The sequence below is a fragment of the Carassius carassius genome, chromosome 49, assembly GCF_963082965.1.
Source record: "Carassius carassius chromosome 49, fCarCar2.1, whole genome shotgun sequence".
Classification (NCBI taxonomy): Eukaryota; Metazoa; Chordata; class Actinopteri; order Cypriniformes; family Cyprinidae; genus Carassius; species Carassius carassius.
In genome coordinates, this window is record NC_081803.1 from 22338228 (window position 1) to 22356502 (window position 18275).

Consider the following 18275-nt stretch of genomic DNA (forward strand, 5'->3'; position numbering starts at 1 on the left):
GGTGGTAACGTACTTGTTGCATGAATTTACTAGCACGAAGATGTTCATGCCATGCTGTTTTTTTGTTTTGTTTTTAAACAAGGCTCTTCTGTTCATTTATTTAATGAAAAATCCAGTAAGAACAGTAATGATGTGAAATATTATTACAATTTAAATCAGCTGTTTTCTGTGTGAATCTGTGTTAAAGTGTAATTTATTTCTGTGATGCTCCGCTGTATTTTCAGCATCATTCCTCCAGTCTTCAGTGTCACATGATCTTCAGAAATCATAAACAAGCTTATTTGCTGCTCTAGAAAATGCATAAGTATCTTTATAAAAATAAATCTGTCAAAAGTGACAGTAAAGACGTTTATAATGCTACAAAAGATTTCTATTCAAATAAATGCTTTTCTTTTGAACTTTCTATTCATCTGTGAATCCTGAAAAAAAAAATGCATCACAAAAATATTGAGCAGCACAACTGTGTTCAACACTGATAATAATCAGAAATGTTTCTTGAGCAGCAAATCATCATATTATTCTGATTTCTGAAGATCATGTGACACTGAAGACTGGAGGAATGATGCTGAAAATCACAAAAATAAATTACATTTTACAACATATTAACATAGAAAACAGCTGTTTAAAATCATAAAAATATTTCACATTTATCTGTTTTACTGTATCAAATAAATGCAGCCTTGGTGAGCAGAAGAGCCTTCTCACAGAAAAGTCAAGTCAATAGCTCATAGTCAGTGTGTACACGTGTTTCTTTAGTGTCAGTTGACATCACGGCTGTGTTTGTGAGTGATAATCACTTCAGCATGTCTAGGCTGAAATATCAAACAACTGTAGGACATTAAGAACAATATTCAAAAACAAGAAAAAGATCATCAGACGGATTAGTCATTGAGTTTTACTCTTTTTACCTCTATTTACTTAGTCATTCTTGGCTTTATTGGCATTAGCGGTTTGTTTTCATGTTGTGACTGGTGTGTGCATGGGTCATTTATCATAGGTGTGGTTTCTGGTTGAAAGTAACCTGTCAAACACTGTATTAAATCAGAACAAAGCCACAAACCCTCCTCTCACTGTCAGGAGAGACGCACTACAGTTGAGAATGTGTTCACCCTCAGGCCATCCAAGATGTAGAAGAGTTTGTTTCTTCATCAGATTTGGAGAAATGTAGCATTGCATCAGTGTCTCATCAATGGATGCTCTGCAGTGAATGGGTGCCGTCAGAATGAGAGTCTGATAAAAACATCATAATAATCCACAGCACTCCAGTCCATCAGTGAACATCTGGAGAAGACAAAAGATGTGTGTTTGTAAGAAACAAGTGCTTGATCTGTGCAGATTTCTCTCCTGATTCAGACCAGAACACTTTTTCACTGGAGGAAGTGTTATTATGGATTATAGACTCTATGAATTTGAGTTAGAAACATCTTAATGCTGGATTTGTTTCAGCTTTTGTCTTCTCCAGATGATAACTGATGGACTGGAGTGCTGTGGATTATTGTGATGTTTTTATCAGACTCTCATTCTGACGGCACCCATTCACTTCAGAGCATCCATTGATGAGACACTGATGAAATGCTGCATTTCTCCAAATTTGATGAAGAAACAAACTCATTGACATCTTAATTGCCAAGATTGTTGGTATATTTTCAGCAAATGTACATTTTTGAGTGTACTATTCCTTTAATGTTGTTTTGCAATCTGAAAACAGTTTAGTTATGATGATATTTCTTATGCATATTTCACCTTCCTCCACAGAAATCAACCAAAGGTTCTGTTGTGCTGGACTATGTCTTCAGTCACGTAAACCTCGCTGAAACCGAATATTTTGGGCTTCGCTATTGCGACCACAGTCATCAAACGGTGAGTTCTCTGAGATTTTATTAAATCAGCTCTTAAAGAAAAAGATCACCCCAAAAATTAAGATTCTGGCATCATTTACTCGCCCTCATCTCATTCCAAACCTGTAAAACTTTTTTTTCCACATATTTTAAAGAACGTTTTGGTTCCCCTTTGTAATTTCTGTCCATATAATGGAAGCCAATGGGAACCATTGATTGTTTGTTTTCAGATTTTAAAAAAATCTAACATCTTTGGAATGACGTGAGGACGAGTTCATTTTTGGGTGAACTATTCCTTTGAGGAAGTTTGCTAAGGCATTAACTTTCGTAAGGTCCTAAGGGTCACGTCTGAGGTTAAGGATGGTTAGTTTTACCCAGGGGCCAAATTTTGTGTTAGTCAATGTGCAGCATTGTGAAAGAACACAACAGTCATTACCTCATTAGCTAGACCTAAGACAGAAGTGTTTCCCACAATGCATTTCGGGCCCTGTCCCACGAGCCTGGATTTATTGCTGAGCATGCACTGGGCGAAAGGCACGCTTTAACTTACATTTACACAAATCTGTCACCTCTATGAACGGTTATTACAGTAAAAAGAGACAGAAGATAAAAATCCCTCCTCAAACCAGGTGTAATTTACTCAGAAGCATGCTTTTTTTCTGCTGTGTGGGTGTGGGTGTGGTGTTCATGCACTCCTGACTCATAGATGGTTCATCTAATTGTAAGGCACAGAGAATTCCTTCGGTGGAGACATTTTTGACATGATGTTATACATTTAAAATAAAACATCTGTCCACATCCATTGGATGAGTCTTGTTTTGAACTAGTTATTTTCATTTCTGGGCAGAAATTGAAGCTGCTTCTGTTACGTTCGGGAACCCAGGGAAACACAGGAGACGAGAGATCCAAACGCAGTGTGGGTTTTAATGGATAATCCAAATACAGAATCCAACAAGCAGAGGGTCAAAACCAAAAATTCGTCCAAACAAACAAACAAACAGGGAAAGGAACAGAAACAGGAATAGGAACTGGAAACTCGGAAGACGAGGAAACTGGGTGACGGAAAGAAAGGACTCCATGAAGACAAACAGAAAAAGACCGGTAAATATAGGCAGGGTAATGACTATCAAGTGATGACACCTGAGTGCAATTAACATGAATGCAATTAGGTGCCTATGGGGAAGTGAGACAACTAGTGGAGACTCATGGAAACAGAGACCAGACAGCGTGACATTACCCCCTCCTCCACGGAGCAGCTACCAGATGCTCCACCTGAACACAAGAAGAGACCAAGGAACACAGAGACCAGGAGTGAGGTGGACCAGCGGATGATCAGGGGGAGGGACGGAGGGCCAGGTCCCTAGAGGGAAACAGAGAGAAAAACAAAAACAAGGAGCCCAGGAGGGAGGTGGACCAGCGGATGATCAGGGGGAGGGACGGAGGGCCAGGTCCATAGAGGGAAAAAGAGAGAAAAACAAAAACAAGGAGCCCAGGAGGGAGGTGGACCAGCGGAGGATTAGGGGGAGGGACGGAGGGCCGGGTCCAGAGGGAAACAGAGAGAAGAGCAAAAAACAGAAACAAAACAACAACAAAACACAAGTCGAGACAGAAGCCCACCAGGGCAGTGCAGAAGACCACCACAGTGGGATCGATGACACAGGAAAGCAAGTCTGGTTAGGCAAGTCTGAAACAGAGAACATGAACAAGTTAAGGGTGGCCTCCGTGGCCATGACAGGATCAGTCGAATGCTCAGAGAGTTTGGCTGAGACGTGACGAGGCTCTGGAAGTTCCACAGAGACTAGGAGAGGATCTGGTAGTTCAGCAGGGACGTGGAGAGGCTCTAGTAGTTCAGCAGGGACGTGGAGAGGCTCTGGTAGTTCCGCAGGGACGTGGAGAGGCTCTGGTAGTTCCGCAGGGACGTGGAGAGGCTCTGGTAGTTCCGCAGGGACGTGGAGAGGCTCTGGTAGTTCCGCAGGGACGTAGGGAGGCTCTGGTAGTTCAGCAGGGACGTGGAGAGGCTCTGGTAGTTCAGCAAGGACGTGGAGAGGCTCTGGTAGTTCAGCAGAGACGTAGGGAGGCTCTGGTAGTTCAGCAGGGACGTGGAGAGGCTCTGGTAGTTCAGCAAGGACGTGGAGAGGCTCTGGTAGTTCCGCAGAGACTAGGAGAGGCTCTGGTAGTTCAGCAGGGACGTGGAGAGGCTCTGGTAGTTCAGCAGGGACGTGGAGAGGCTCTGGTAGTTCAGCAAGGACGTGGAGAGGCTCTGGTAGTTCAGCAAGGACGTGGAGAGGCTCTTGTAGTTCAGCAAGGACGTGGAGAGGCTCTGGTAGTTCAGCAGGGACGTGGAGAGGCTCTGGTAGTTCAGCAAGGACGTGGAGAGGCTCTGGTAGTTCAGCAAGGACGTGAAGAGGCTCTGGTAGTTCCGCAGAGACTAGGAGAGGCTCTGGTAGTTCAGCAGGGACGTGGAGAGGCTCTGGTAGTTCAGCATGGACGTGGAGAGGCTCTGGTAGTTCAGCAAGGTCGTGGAGAGGCTCTGGTAGTTCAGCAAGGACGTGGAGAGGCTCTGGTAGTTCAGCAAGGACGTGGAGAGGCTCTGGTAGTTCAGCAAGGACGTGGAGAGGCTCTGGTAGTTCAGCAGAGACGTAGGGAGGCTCTGGTAGCTCCGCAATGGATTCAGGAAGATCAATGATGACTTGACTCTGCTCATGAAGATCAATGGTGACTTGCATTTGTTCATGAAGTTCAATGGTGACTTGACTCTGCTCATGAAGATCACCGGTGATTTGACTTGACTCTGGAGTGTCACCGGTGACTTGACCTGACTTTGGACTGTCAACGGTGACTTGACCTGACTCTGGACTGTCAACGGTGACCTATCCTGACTCTGGAGGGTCATCTAGAACCTGACTCGACTCAGGAGGGTCAGCTAGAACCTGACTCGACTCTGGAGGGTCAACGGGAACCTGACTCGACTCTGGAGGGCCAACGGTAACCTGACTCGACTCTGGAGGGTCAACGGGAACCTGACTCGACTCTGGAGGGCCAACGGGAACCTGACTCGACTCTGGAGGGTCAACGGGAACCTGACTTGACTCTGGAGGGTCAACGGTGACTTGACCTGACTCTGGAGGGTCAACGGGAACCTGACTTGACTCTGGAGGGCCAACGGGAACCTGATTTGACTCTGGAGGGCCAACGGGAACCTGACTCTACTCTGGAGGGCCAACGGGAACCTGACTCGACTCTGGAGTGTCAACGGTGACCTAACCTGACTCTGGAGGGTCATCTAGAACCTGACTCGACTCAGGAGGGTCAGCTAGAACCTGACTCGACTCTGGAGGGTCAACGGGAACCTGACTTGACTCTGGAGGGTCAACGGGAACCTGACTCGACTCTGGAGGGCCAACGGTAACCTGACTCGACTCTGGAGGGCCAACGGGAACCTGACTCTACTCTGGAGGGTCAACGGGAACCTGACTCGACTCTGGAGGGCCAACGGGAACCTGACTCGACTCTGGAGGGTCAACGGGAACCTGACTCGACTCTGGAGGGCCAACGGGAACCTGACTCGACTCTGGAGGGTCAACGGGAACCTGACTTGACTCTGGAGGGTCAACGGTGACTTGACCTGACTCTGGAGGGTCAACGGGAATCTGACTTGACTCTGGAGGGCCAACGGGAACCTGACTCGACTCTGGAGGGCCAACGGGAACCTGACTCTACTCTGGAGGGCCAACGGGAACCTGACTCGACTCTGCAGGGCCAACGGGAACCTGACTCGACTCTGGAGGGTCAACGGGAACCTGACTCGACTCTGGAGGGTCAACGAGAACCTGACTCGACTCTGGAGGGCCAACGAGAACCTGACTCGACTCTGGAGGGTCAACGGGTACCTGACTCAACTCTGGAGGGCCAACGGGAACCTGACTTGACTCTGGAGGGCCAACGGGTACCTGACTCAACTCTGGAGGGCCAACGAGAACCTGACTCGACTCTGGAGGGTCAACGAGAACCTGACTCGACTCTGGAGGGTCAACGGGAACCTGACTCAACTCTTGAGGGCCAACGGGAACCTGACTCGACTCTGGAGGGCCAACGGGAACCTGACTCGACTCTGGAGGGTCAACTGTGGATGTCATCTTGTGCAGAGGCGCTGGACAAGCGACCATCTTGTGCCATGACTCTGGACCGGCGGCCATCCTGGGCAGTGGCGCTGGGCCGGCAGTAGACAACATCTTTTAGGGCTGTTTTATAATCTGTTTTATTTTTATCTTTTAAATAAATAAAAATTAAACAGACCTTTTCATTTTTGGGGGGTGAACAAAGTGCTGCAAAACAGATTTTTACTGTTAAAATTAAAACATGGAAGAAAATTTGGGTGATCATTACTTAAAAACAAAACATTACTTAATAATTAACTTAATAGTAGTAAGACCTATATTCTAGTTGAGGCCATACACCCTATGCTTACTTTTGCTTTGGCCTCTACTGTACAATAGTAATATATTACCATCACAAATTCTTCAAGTTAAACCAAACTTTTATTTTGACGAGTTGCCGCGGAGAATCACAAGGGTGAGTTTAGCACAGGCAATCTCTTCAGAAATTGAAAAAAATCATATTAGCTCTTAATTTTAGTCTGTTTTTAGGTCCACCAAAAGCAGCACAAATGCGGTGTTCGATTTAAAGTCTGAGGAATGTTTTTTTTGTTTATGATGTTTTGATCTGATCACATCTCCTCTCTTATAATTACAGTATTGGCTCGATCCCTCAAAAACACTCGCTGAGCATAAAGATTTGATAACAAGTAAGTATGCACTGGTTTTTGTTTAAACGCTCCTCAGAAATCTTCAGAGACAGTGTTTAATGCATCATGGGATGAAACATTGACCTAATGATGGTCCTCTATCTTCAGTGGAGATTGAATATGGATCGGCACAGAAGGAGCCGTAATGATTCTCCTGATAAAACTCACATCATTTCAGATGATAATTTGAAAGTAATTATGCGTTTAATCCCATCTCAATAAGTAGTAATGAATACAATTATGTTTGTGTGTTTAGTTGCACAGCAAGCTGAGGTTTTGCATATCTACTGATGTGAATGTAGGGCAGAATTTACAACACATTTATTTAATTCAGTAATTCAGTCCTCTGGGAAATGAATGCATTAAATATTGCTCGCTACAACCTGGCTATATTTCTAAAACTATTGTTTAAAATGTATCCAAAATAAACTTGACCAGGTGTGATAGTTTAGCAGGAAGGTAAATTGGTCACTTTGTCAGTTGGTCAGTTTTATTAGACGTAGAGCATAATGCTATGTTGTGTTATGTTTTGTGCAACTGCGTAAAATTACCTATAATTCTTGTTTTTGCTTTGATTAATTCATTATAAGTGCATGTAATCTGTGTAACACTGGTAGTCTGTCCGAACCAGGCTTGTTTGGAAATAATTGTGAACATGCAACTTTTCTTTACAAAGAAGAATGACATACTACTGCGATATGGAAAAAATATATTTATTAGGTCAGGATTACAATCCACAATCTTATCACATTCCTTTTTTAAGACATTTGCAAGTTACTGAGCAGTGCAACCAATTAAATTTTTCTTTATATATTTGTAACTTTCATTTTATAAAAAAAAAAAATTTTTTAGAATGTCCTTTTATTTATTTATTTTAGAAGTTTATCTTGTGTATTAATTTATTTATTTTATAATGACATTTTATTTATTTTATAATTTTTCTTTTACATATTTATTTATTCATTTTATAATTTTAATTAATGTATTTATTCATATATTTTATATTTTCATGTAATTTCTTTTATTTCATCATTTCATTTGACATATCATGTAATACTTTTTTATCATTTAATTTTATTTTTACAATTCCATTTCATCAACCTTTTTTTAATCCTAATTTTATTTATTTTCATAATGTTATTGTATTTGTGTATTTTTAAATTTCAGTTTATTTATTTATGTTATAATTTTATTTTAGTCCTAACCAGGCTTCATGCTGTGTAGCCACGCCCACAACACAATCTTACTGGTCCAAAAGCTCAACCTTAAACATCAGATATCTTCTGTGATTGGCTGTGTTGTATTGTTTTATTGTATTTTCGCTTTAATAAAAGACAGATAAATCACTTGATGCAGAAAGTGTCATTGCATTGCATCTGTTTAGCACTGTTTAGGGTTAATGTTACCAGTAAATTCATTCCCTATATGTATTTCTACAGTTTTTCTAGACGCTATATCACTGTGTATTTGAGTTAATGGCTTGTTTTCTTCTTTCCAGCTGGACCTCCGTTCACACTCTACTTTGGGGTGAAATTTTACGCTGAAGATCCCTGTAAACTGAAAGAAGAAATTACAAGGTGTGTGTTTCTGTGTATCGTGAGAATAAATCAGCACTATATTGATATTAGAAGTGCATATATTCAGTAATATCATGCTCTTAACTGTCCGTCTGTCTGTCTTCGGTCAGGTACGAGTTCTTCCTTCAGGTAAAGCAGGACGTCCTGCAGGGGAGACTGCCCTGTCCATTAAACATCAGCACACAGCTGGGAGCGCTTGCTATTCAATGTAGGAGTAAATCTGTACCAGGGGATTTAATACAGCAGTCTAGATATGAATACAGAAATAAAGGGTCAGCAAAAATGAGTTATAGGCTTCCCCACTTGTGCTCTCTGAGGTTATTAATATAGTAAGCAATTTTATAACTCATGTTTTTGTGTAACATGAGAATAAAATGTTATGTTGTGGTGTGTAAAAGTTTGAATTTTAAATTAAATTGTTATATGGTATATTTGGATAATTTTTAGTGCTGTCAAACAATCACATCCAAAATAAAAGTTTTTGTTTGCATAATATATATGTGTATTTATTATGTATATATATATATATATATATATATATATATATATATATATCAGATTTTTTTATATATATATATTACATATATTTATTTATAATATAAATCATATGAAAATAAATATAGAAACATAAATGTAATTATTTTACTATATATATACTGTATGTGTGTGTATTTATATATCCATAATAAATATATACAGTTCAAACATATATTATGCAAACAATATGCACTAATAATTTCATTTTTACAATTTATTTGTATGCATTTGTTTTATAATTTAATTATATGTATATTTATAATTATTTATCTTATAACTTTATTTGAATCATTTAGCCATTTCTTTTAATGCATGTATTCATCTGATTTTATAATTTCATTTGATTTATTTTTATAATTTCAATGTTTTATTTCTTTCAGTTTGATAGTTTTATTCATTATTTTTAAATTCACTTTAGTCATTTATTTGTTTGTCTAATTTAATTTAAGCGTTAAAATTGACTTATTTCTTTAATATTCAAATTTCATTAAAATTTTATTTTATTTCTTTAATTGTATAGTTTAGTTTTATTTTTATTTATTTTTTCCATTTGATATATTATACATATTAATTATATTTAAATATATAGTTTTATTATTTCTATTCCAGCATTATATTTTATGATATGATGTGTTGTGTCTCTTTGTCTTCTGCTTCAGCTGAGCTCGGAGATTACGACCCTTACAAGCACACGCCAGGTTACGTGTCTGAATACCGCTTTGTCCCCGACCAGAAAGAGGAACTAGAGGACAGCATCGAACAGATTCATAAAACACTTGTGTAAGACACAGTACATCGCACACCTTCATCTGTAATAATCCCGTCACACATGAGCTCAAACACCACACTCCTGTTTAAACTCTCTTTCCGTGGGAATCGGGTTTCATGTGTGGGACAGTAAGCATTCGTCCTCTGGCTGTAGTCCATGTCTTTGTAACGAGGGCCTGTGTGCATGTGGAGAGGCACCTGTCCCATCATGCACCCATCACTAAAGATGACAGGGAGCTTAGATTAACAAACAGGCGAGAGAGATGTTAATGTGCAGCTTTCCTCACCGAAACCGATAACACTACTATGTATAGCAAAATATCATAGAATACAAATATTATTATTGTTGTTGTTTAGGCAGGATTTATAGCTTTTAAGACAAGATGCAGTGCAGTACAGTCAATTTTTATCAATTTTATTTATTTTTTATATTATTTTATATTATGTATTTATTTTTATCGTTTTATTTTATATTATTCACATTTTCATTTGTATTTGTACATTTAATTTAATCATTTTATCTGATGAATTCGTTTTATAATTTTATTTTATTTAATAATTTATTTTACGATTTTATTTATTTGTTGATTTATTTAGTTTAGATTTTTTTTTTTTATTCATTATTTGTTTTTCAAATTTTTATTCCTATATGTATATTTTCTAATTTCACTTTATTTATTGATTTGCGTAATTTTATTTTATTTATTAAGCCATACATCCAAATTAAGTCAAAATGATTATTAAGAATTATTTATTAAAATTAGTTCAAATATATATTTATACGAGGTAGCAAAATGTTGTCATTTTTATTTTATATGATACACTTTTTCATTTTAATTTATGTATTTTTAGATTTCATTTTGTTTATTTTTTTACTTCATCTAATTAATTTGTTTTGTAATTTCATTTTATTTAATAATTGATTTATGATGTTATTTCATTTATTTACTTTATTAATTTTTTTTTTTTCTAATTTCATTTTATTTATTGATTTGCATAATTTCATTTTATTTATCGAGCCATACATCCAAATTAAATTAAGACGATTATTAAAAATTATTTATTAAAGTTATTTAAAATATATATTTGTACGAGGTAGCAAAATTTTACAGAAAAAAAAGAATGATAGTACATTTAGAACCAAATAGAGATGGACTAAATGAACAAAATCTTATTTAATTTCATTTTATTTCATTATTTTGAAAATTGGACAAACAATATGACACGTATACAATATACAGAAGATGCAAATGAAATGTTTTTATAGTAATCATGTACAGTAGGTCTATTTAACTAAGACATTGATAATCAAACATAAAAATAAAATGCTGAAACGATCTGAAATAAGATAACCTTTTTATTTTTCATTTTATTTCAGTAATAAAATGTTTTTATGGTTTTAGTTAATAACGCTGCATTAAAACAAAGATCAGCTGTATTTTTATGAACAAACATTGTCAGAATCAGAATTAGCTTTATGATGGAAATGGAATAAATTAAAAAAAATACAAATACAAATTAGCAATAGTAAAGTGATGAAAAAAGCTCATCACTTCGTTTTAGTAAATGCATTGGCTAATGTTAAGAAATGTCTTTTTTCTTTCTCTTTGTTACAGTAAATGTTCTGGATGTTACAAGATGCAAGATTAATCACATTATTAAAGCATGTCTTTGTGTGAAAATCCAACAACAGTTCCCTCGAAACAAGCTTTAATCCCTCGAGCTGTTCTGATTGTCAGGTGGTGTGTTTTTTCATGGAAAACAGGGCAAAGAGGATCAGGATTCATTAATGAAAAATAAAATACATATAGAGAGAAAAAGAGAGAGAAAGATACAGTGAGTATAGAAAAGAATCACCCCACTTTATAAAAATGTAATCTGTCCAAATTATAACATCCAATTGAAAGATAAAACACAGACAGAAAGAAAGAAAAAACAGTCTGTATATTTTCTATACACTGTTTACATAGACAAACATCAAAAATAAGCATATTTATACAAGTATATCTGTTATAGATTATATTTTATTATATTAAACAATTGCTTTTTTATTTATAAACATATATGTATTGTCGATATTTGTATTATATTACTCTATAATATTATAATATTAGTTATATTTTAACTATATTATAAATACATTTGTATTATATAGATATATAAAAAATATATATATATATATATAAACTACACACACATATATATATATATATATATATATATAGTGTGTGTGTGTGTGTGTGTGTGTGTGTGTGTAATAAATATAAAATGTTTTATTTTATTATATATATATATATATATATATATATATATATATATATATATATATATATATATATATATATATATATACATGGCTGTTTCTATATATATATATATATATATATATATATATATATATATATATATATATATATATATATATATATATATACATTTTATGTTTATATAAAATGTATTTATTTTGTATTATATAATTTCTATATATTATTTGTCATTATATTAGATTTTTGTTTATAATACAAATGAATATATAATTTTTTTCTTATTTTATATATATATATATATATATATATATATATATAATAATTGTCTATATATTATTATATATATATATATATATATATATATATATATATATATAAAATAAGAAAAAAATTATATATTCATACCGTCTAAATATTATGTCTTTGTTATTATACATTTATATTTACAATTTATAAACAACATTTTGTTTTCATTATCAATATCTTTTGTCGAGTCCCTGTTTTTCCAGTGATTTGTGTGCTTTTTCTTTTGATTTTGTGCTTATAATATATATAAAACAAGAATACATATATTTTATCTACAATATATTTTATATATAGAAATAAATGCTAGTGTTATATATATATATATATGCACCACTTGCCCGAATTAAATATGGAAACATGACATCATTGACAGAAATGTAGTATACTACAGTTTTCCAAACTATTTAAACAGCATGCACAGTGTGCTAGAGATCTGCACCGAAGTGCGGTTAAAGTGTGTCGACCCTCTCTGAGACAGAACAAAAGGATCATGAGTGTCCCGTCTGTGCTGCATCATATGTCTGTATGCACTGAAAGCATCGGACATTAAGAGCAATATGCAACTGAACCCAAATGAAGGAGATGAATGCAGCGAGACCCCTGGTTGCTAGAAAAGGAAGGGGCCAAACACTTATAATAAATCATCTACAATCGGCAGAGACCCGTGTGCGCCGCTGTGAGGGGGATCCTTAATGCATTCATGCTCATGTGACCACAGCAACATGACCGATCACACATTTATTTATTTATTTATTTATGCATTTTTTTTTTTATAATTATGAGTTGTCACAAAATGTTATTTTATATTATTAAATTAATCATGTTGTTGTTTAGTGAAGAATCATACATCATACATGCATGCACAGTGGGTATAGAACCCACCTTTTTTGTTGTTAAGTATACATGTATAATTCAAGAAAGGCAACCCAAGAAAAAGTGGGTTGCTTTGTATATATATTTTTTGTTGTTGTTTTACATATTTTTAAATTCTATGCACTTTTTCTTGGGTCTGCTACTTGAATTTCCCTATATTGGGATCTGTACATTCTTCTCTTATCTTTATTGTTAAGATGTTAAGTGTTAAGATCATGCTCTGACTCCACATTCTTGCATTAGTAGCTTTAATAAACATCGTTTCAGCACGACTGCTTTCAGGTTTGACCTCACTGGAATCAGTATATTGTTCAGTCTGTGACAAACACGCATTTACAAATCACTGATTTCCTAAAATAGTTTAAAGCAACACGTTCAATCTTGCTGTTAATGATTATGGTTTGAATGTTTCCTTTCTTTTGTTTATGCTGCTCTTGTTTTACTTTGGCATTGCAAATATTTGCTGAAAGTAAATCCTTGTTTGTTGCAAGGAAACATTTAATGCACATCTTAAAATTTCCTCATTTCATAATCCAGGTTACAGAGCTTCTTCCAAAACGGTTGTAACTGTTTTGAAGTGTATGTTGGTGGTTTCTCTGCTCAGTTGTGTGTTGTATCCTCTCTTGTCCTCTCCGTTCAGGGGTCAGGTGCCTGCCGAGGCCGAAAACAATTACTTAGCAATTGCCAAAACACTGGAAATGTACGGCGTGGATCTGCACCCTGTGTTTGTAAGTTCAGCCTTTTACATCAACAGAGCTCTTTCTCTTCCTTCATTTTACTCTGTTCAGTTGGATACAATATCAATGTTTGTCTTTCTGTTAATGATTTAATTCTTTGCATTTCTTCTCTGTTCTATCTTGATTCCTAATCCAGCTTTTCAATAATCCTGGCAGTGTACTTTCTGAATATTGTCGGCTCTGATGAATTGCTTGTGTTTAATGCCTAATATTAAGTTGCTTAATGCAAAATTTGTGTTGTCAGGGAGAAAAGCAGTCTGATTACTTCCTGGGCCTGACGCCTGTCGGAGTCGTGGTTTACAAAAATAAAACCCAAGTAGGGAAATATTTCTGGTAGGTTGATTCATAAACTGAATTTTTCCCCTATTACAGGAATAATTCCCCCAAAATGAAAGCTCTTTCAGTATTTACTCGCCCACATTTTATTCAAAACATGCATTAATAGTGTTTCAGGAGTTTTTTTTTAGTTTTTAGAACAAATCCTTTAAATTTGATATGATATATGCAATGATACGATACTTTAAAAGATTCTTTAAAAGAACAAATTCTTTAATGAGATATGAAATGATATAAAACGAGATGTATGATATGGTATTATCATATTTCTCATATAATACCATATATCATATATATATATGATATGTTTTATAATATGATATATGATGAGATGATATACTGTATATATGATGTGATATTATGGCAAGCCGTTTTGACCTTTATTTATTCACAGGATATTCATTCTAAACAGGATAATCATTTTACTAGTAGCAGTGGCTATTTTTGACATAAGGAATGACATTTCGACTATTATAAAAGTTAATTCTTAATATCAACAATGATGTATTATCAACAATACGATCTAAACAAGGGGCTCCAAACTCAGTCCTGCAGAGTTTAGCGTCAACCGTAATTAAACACACCTGAACCAGCTTATCAAGGTCTTACTAGATATACTAGAAACTTACAGGCATGTGTTTTGAGGCAAGTTGGTGCAAAACTCAGCATTAATGAGAGGCTTAGTAACAGATTTTGGATATTTAATAATACTGTAATGATAATGATACTGCGATACTGTAGCTGACAGCTGAATGGTTAAAATTTTATCTCTAATAGTATCGATTTTATAAGTAAAGTAGTTCATAAAGTCATTAATGCTGTGATGTTGGGAAATTTTTAATGCATCGGTTTATGCTTTATTTTTCATTAATCTAGCCACTGTGTTGAATAAATGCCTGGGGTTGTGTTTGTTCTCTTCTAAAAGAGACAAAAAGTCAGCAGATCTAGCAGTTTTTAGAGCTTTCTATAAGTAGAAGTACTTTCCTTCCATGCAATATGAAATACCTCTTTTTTTTAATCTAGGTGAAATAATCTCTGAGAATTAACTTGTTGATGATATGATAAGGTATGAAATGAGATTCATGATATGGTGTGATATCATATATGAAATATGATATGTAATGATGCTATTAGAAATCTTATACGATATATCATATATCTCATATCATTACTATTTCATACCATATATCGTATCATAAATGATATATATGATATGATAGGAGATATATGATATACGATATGACATGATAAAATATATGGTGTGATTCTATAAAAGAAGAAGATATGATATATGACACTATATGATCTTATACAATAAAGGATTACTTTTATATAAATATTTTATATTAAAATTGTCAAACTTTGACACTCGTTGCATTGCTAAATAATTAACTTTTAATATACATTTTTCAGGCCAAGAATTACAAAAGTGTATTTCAAGGAAACCCAGTTTGAGCTGCGGGTTATGGGAAGAGATGTAAGTCTTGTTTTTAATACAATATCACGATATTAAACTGTTTGTCATCTCTAGATACCATGCAATCCCTTTAATATACATGCAATCTTTGCATGATATCATTACCTAGCTGTAATGTTAATTTCGGCTGTACAGCATGAAGATATTAACATATCATAAACATTACCATTATGATTTTGTGTGCAGTTACTTTGAAATGATGTGCAAAAGCGCTATATAAATACATTTGACAACTAGATTTTTGACGGTATTCAACAAGGCTTTTTCCAATTAGATGCAAGCAACAAAATTCATGTATAAAACTGCTTTACTTTATTGTAACTGCTTCCATAACATCTTGAGCTCTGTGTGGAAAATCCTTTTTGAGGAGTAAGTGGAAAGTCTATTATTGATGGAGGTTTATTACTGGCCTCTTGACAGAGTCTATAACCAGTTTCCTCCAGTGCCCAATTAAAGGTGCAGTGAAGTGTTTTCTCGTTCTAGGACCCTCTTCATCTGCCCTAGTGAGATCAGACTAATGAGAGCACATGCGAGTTATGAGGGCCACCACTGGTGATGAACATTAACATGAAGATTATACACATATCCATTTAAACACGGCGTCCTTGTGTGTTTTCAGTGCAATGAGACATCGTTCTTCTTTGATGCTCCCAGTAAGACGGCCTGCAAAAACCTGTGGAAGTGCTGCGTGGAGCATCACACCTTCTTCAGGTACAGCAACAGAGATTTTATGCTCTACTTATAGAAGCTAATTTTGTAAGTTAGCCAATAAAATAGTAAATCAAATGGTGGGAATTGAAATATTATTCAAGTTCATGGGAACTGAATAATGCATGTACAAAAACATGGTAACACCATGCTATAACATTTATTTAGGATATTATTTCTGCTGTCAAAATTAGTGCTTTAATGCATGTGCATAAATTTTTTCAGTTTATGGTGTTCAAAATATTTAACGCAATTGACACAGGGTTGGCAACCAGAGACATCAGTAAAATTCGTATCAGTGATAAAAAAAGATGCCATTAAACAAATATTACTGTCTATATGTTGTTTCTACATTGATTTGAAGATTGAATGTAAAATCATTGCAATATAAAAGTATATTTAAAAACTTTAATGTTATGTTGGATTAATCGTGATTACTTTCAGAAAGAAAATTTGTGATTAATTCGTTATTTTTATTTTTTTATTGACATCACATATTTATTTACTATTATAGTTTAATATATTGAATTAGTTTTCATTTTTATAATTTCAGTGTACATTTTAATTTTAGTTAAATATTTAGTTATTTGAAATGCTTTTTTAATTAGTTTTTGTTAATTTTAAGTATTACCATTTAGGATTCATTTATTTTTAATTCAGTATTATTTAAATTTTCAGCTTTAGTTGTTATTCAAGTGTTTCAAATTAAACTAAATGAAAATTCAAACTGAATTTTATTTTTCATTTAATATTTATATTTTATTTTATTCAAGCTCTATTTCAATTAACAGGTTAACATTGAACATGTCTTATTTCCATTTAAAAATAGACATAAACCTCAAATAGAAATAAATTAAACATAAATAATAATATTTAAAATGTACAAAAACAAATAAAAATGACAAAAGCCCATAATAAAATAAATAAAATAAATAAACTTTTTTAAAATTTTTATTTCTATTTAATTTTTAGTTATTTTAGTACATCATGTAAAGTGAAAATGAGAAATGTTGGTTTGGCAACTATTTTAAATTTGTTTAGTTTAAGCTGACTGAGAAGTAAAATAAATAAAAAATAAAACTGAACTAAAACAGACAAGGAAATAAAAAATAAAAAATGTAAATAAATATAAATATAATTTTAAATAAACACAAATTATTAAAAATTACACAAGTACATAACAACATTTCTAAAAATTTAACTAAAATCAAACTGATAGTATAAAAGTAAAAGTTAATTCTATAAAAAGTATGGAAATAACAACAGCAAATGCGTTTTTGACATGGTCAGTTTTTTGGACATGCATCATTTAGTATACATTATTATATAGTATGCATATATTCATTTTTTTATATACTGTTTCATTACAAAATCAGCTATTTTTGGTAACATTTTAACTGTCAGAAATATGATTTAATATGACAAAATCAACCTAATTACATGTACCAATAAATGCACACTAATTCTTTAGTCTAATTCTATTTTTGTATAATATTTTCTGTTTCTGTTTTAGAAAATAAATGTAAAAAAAATGCAGGTAGCTAGTTTTAAGTTTACATTTAATATAATTTTACTTAATTTGTTGTTCACATGACATGCACAGAGCTGAAACAGGACTGTCCAGACCACAAAAACAAGCCGAATCATGTTCTGTCATCATAACAGACAGATCTCTGAATGTTTTATCCCGCAGAAACACAGTCGTGACAAATTATACAGAATACGGTATTCTTCAGTTCTAGTCTGGTCTCTCATTATGTTTGGCTTTTTATTTCTCTGCTGGTTGGTTTAATGAGAGGAAAGCTCTCTTTAACAGTTTTAAATATGGGTGTAAACAACAGATTTGCCCCACAGATGTTTGGAAGGAAGCTATGAAACGACATCCATGTTTCATCAGGAGAACGAATAAAAGAAAATACATGAAACCTTTGAGGTTGTTCATCTAAATGTCAATATTTTTGTAACCATTCTTAATAAAACTGTCTTTTACAGAATGCCAGAGAATGAGTCTAATTCACTAACAAGAAAACTGTCCAAATTCAGCTCT

The 18275-nt window shown here is 34.3% G+C and overlaps 1 protein-coding gene across 2 annotated transcripts in view; it reads left to right on the plus strand.

Annotated features, from left to right (window-relative positions):
* Window positions 1-18275, plus strand: part of LOC132132561 (band 4.1-like protein 4) — a 45959-nt gene that overhangs the window by 14462 nt on the left and 13222 nt on the right. For both annotated transcript variants that reach the window (XM_059544983.1, XM_059544984.1), the window contains exons 2-11: window positions 1756-1860; window positions 6591-6642; window positions 8141-8219; window positions 8330-8427; window positions 9416-9536; window positions 13611-13698; window positions 13952-14040; window positions 15457-15520; window positions 16140-16231; window positions 18221-18275. The exon at window positions 18221-18275 is cut by the window's right edge and continues 27 nt beyond it. In XM_059544983.1, coding sequence (XP_059400966.1) covers window positions 1756-1860; window positions 6591-6642; window positions 8141-8219; window positions 8330-8427; window positions 9416-9536; window positions 13611-13698; window positions 13952-14040; window positions 15457-15520; window positions 16140-16231; window positions 18221-18275 — 843 coding nt within the window. The remainder of the gene's footprint in view (window positions 1-1755; window positions 1861-6590; window positions 6643-8140; window positions 8220-8329; window positions 8428-9415; window positions 9537-13610; window positions 13699-13951; window positions 14041-15456; window positions 15521-16139; window positions 16232-18220) is intronic.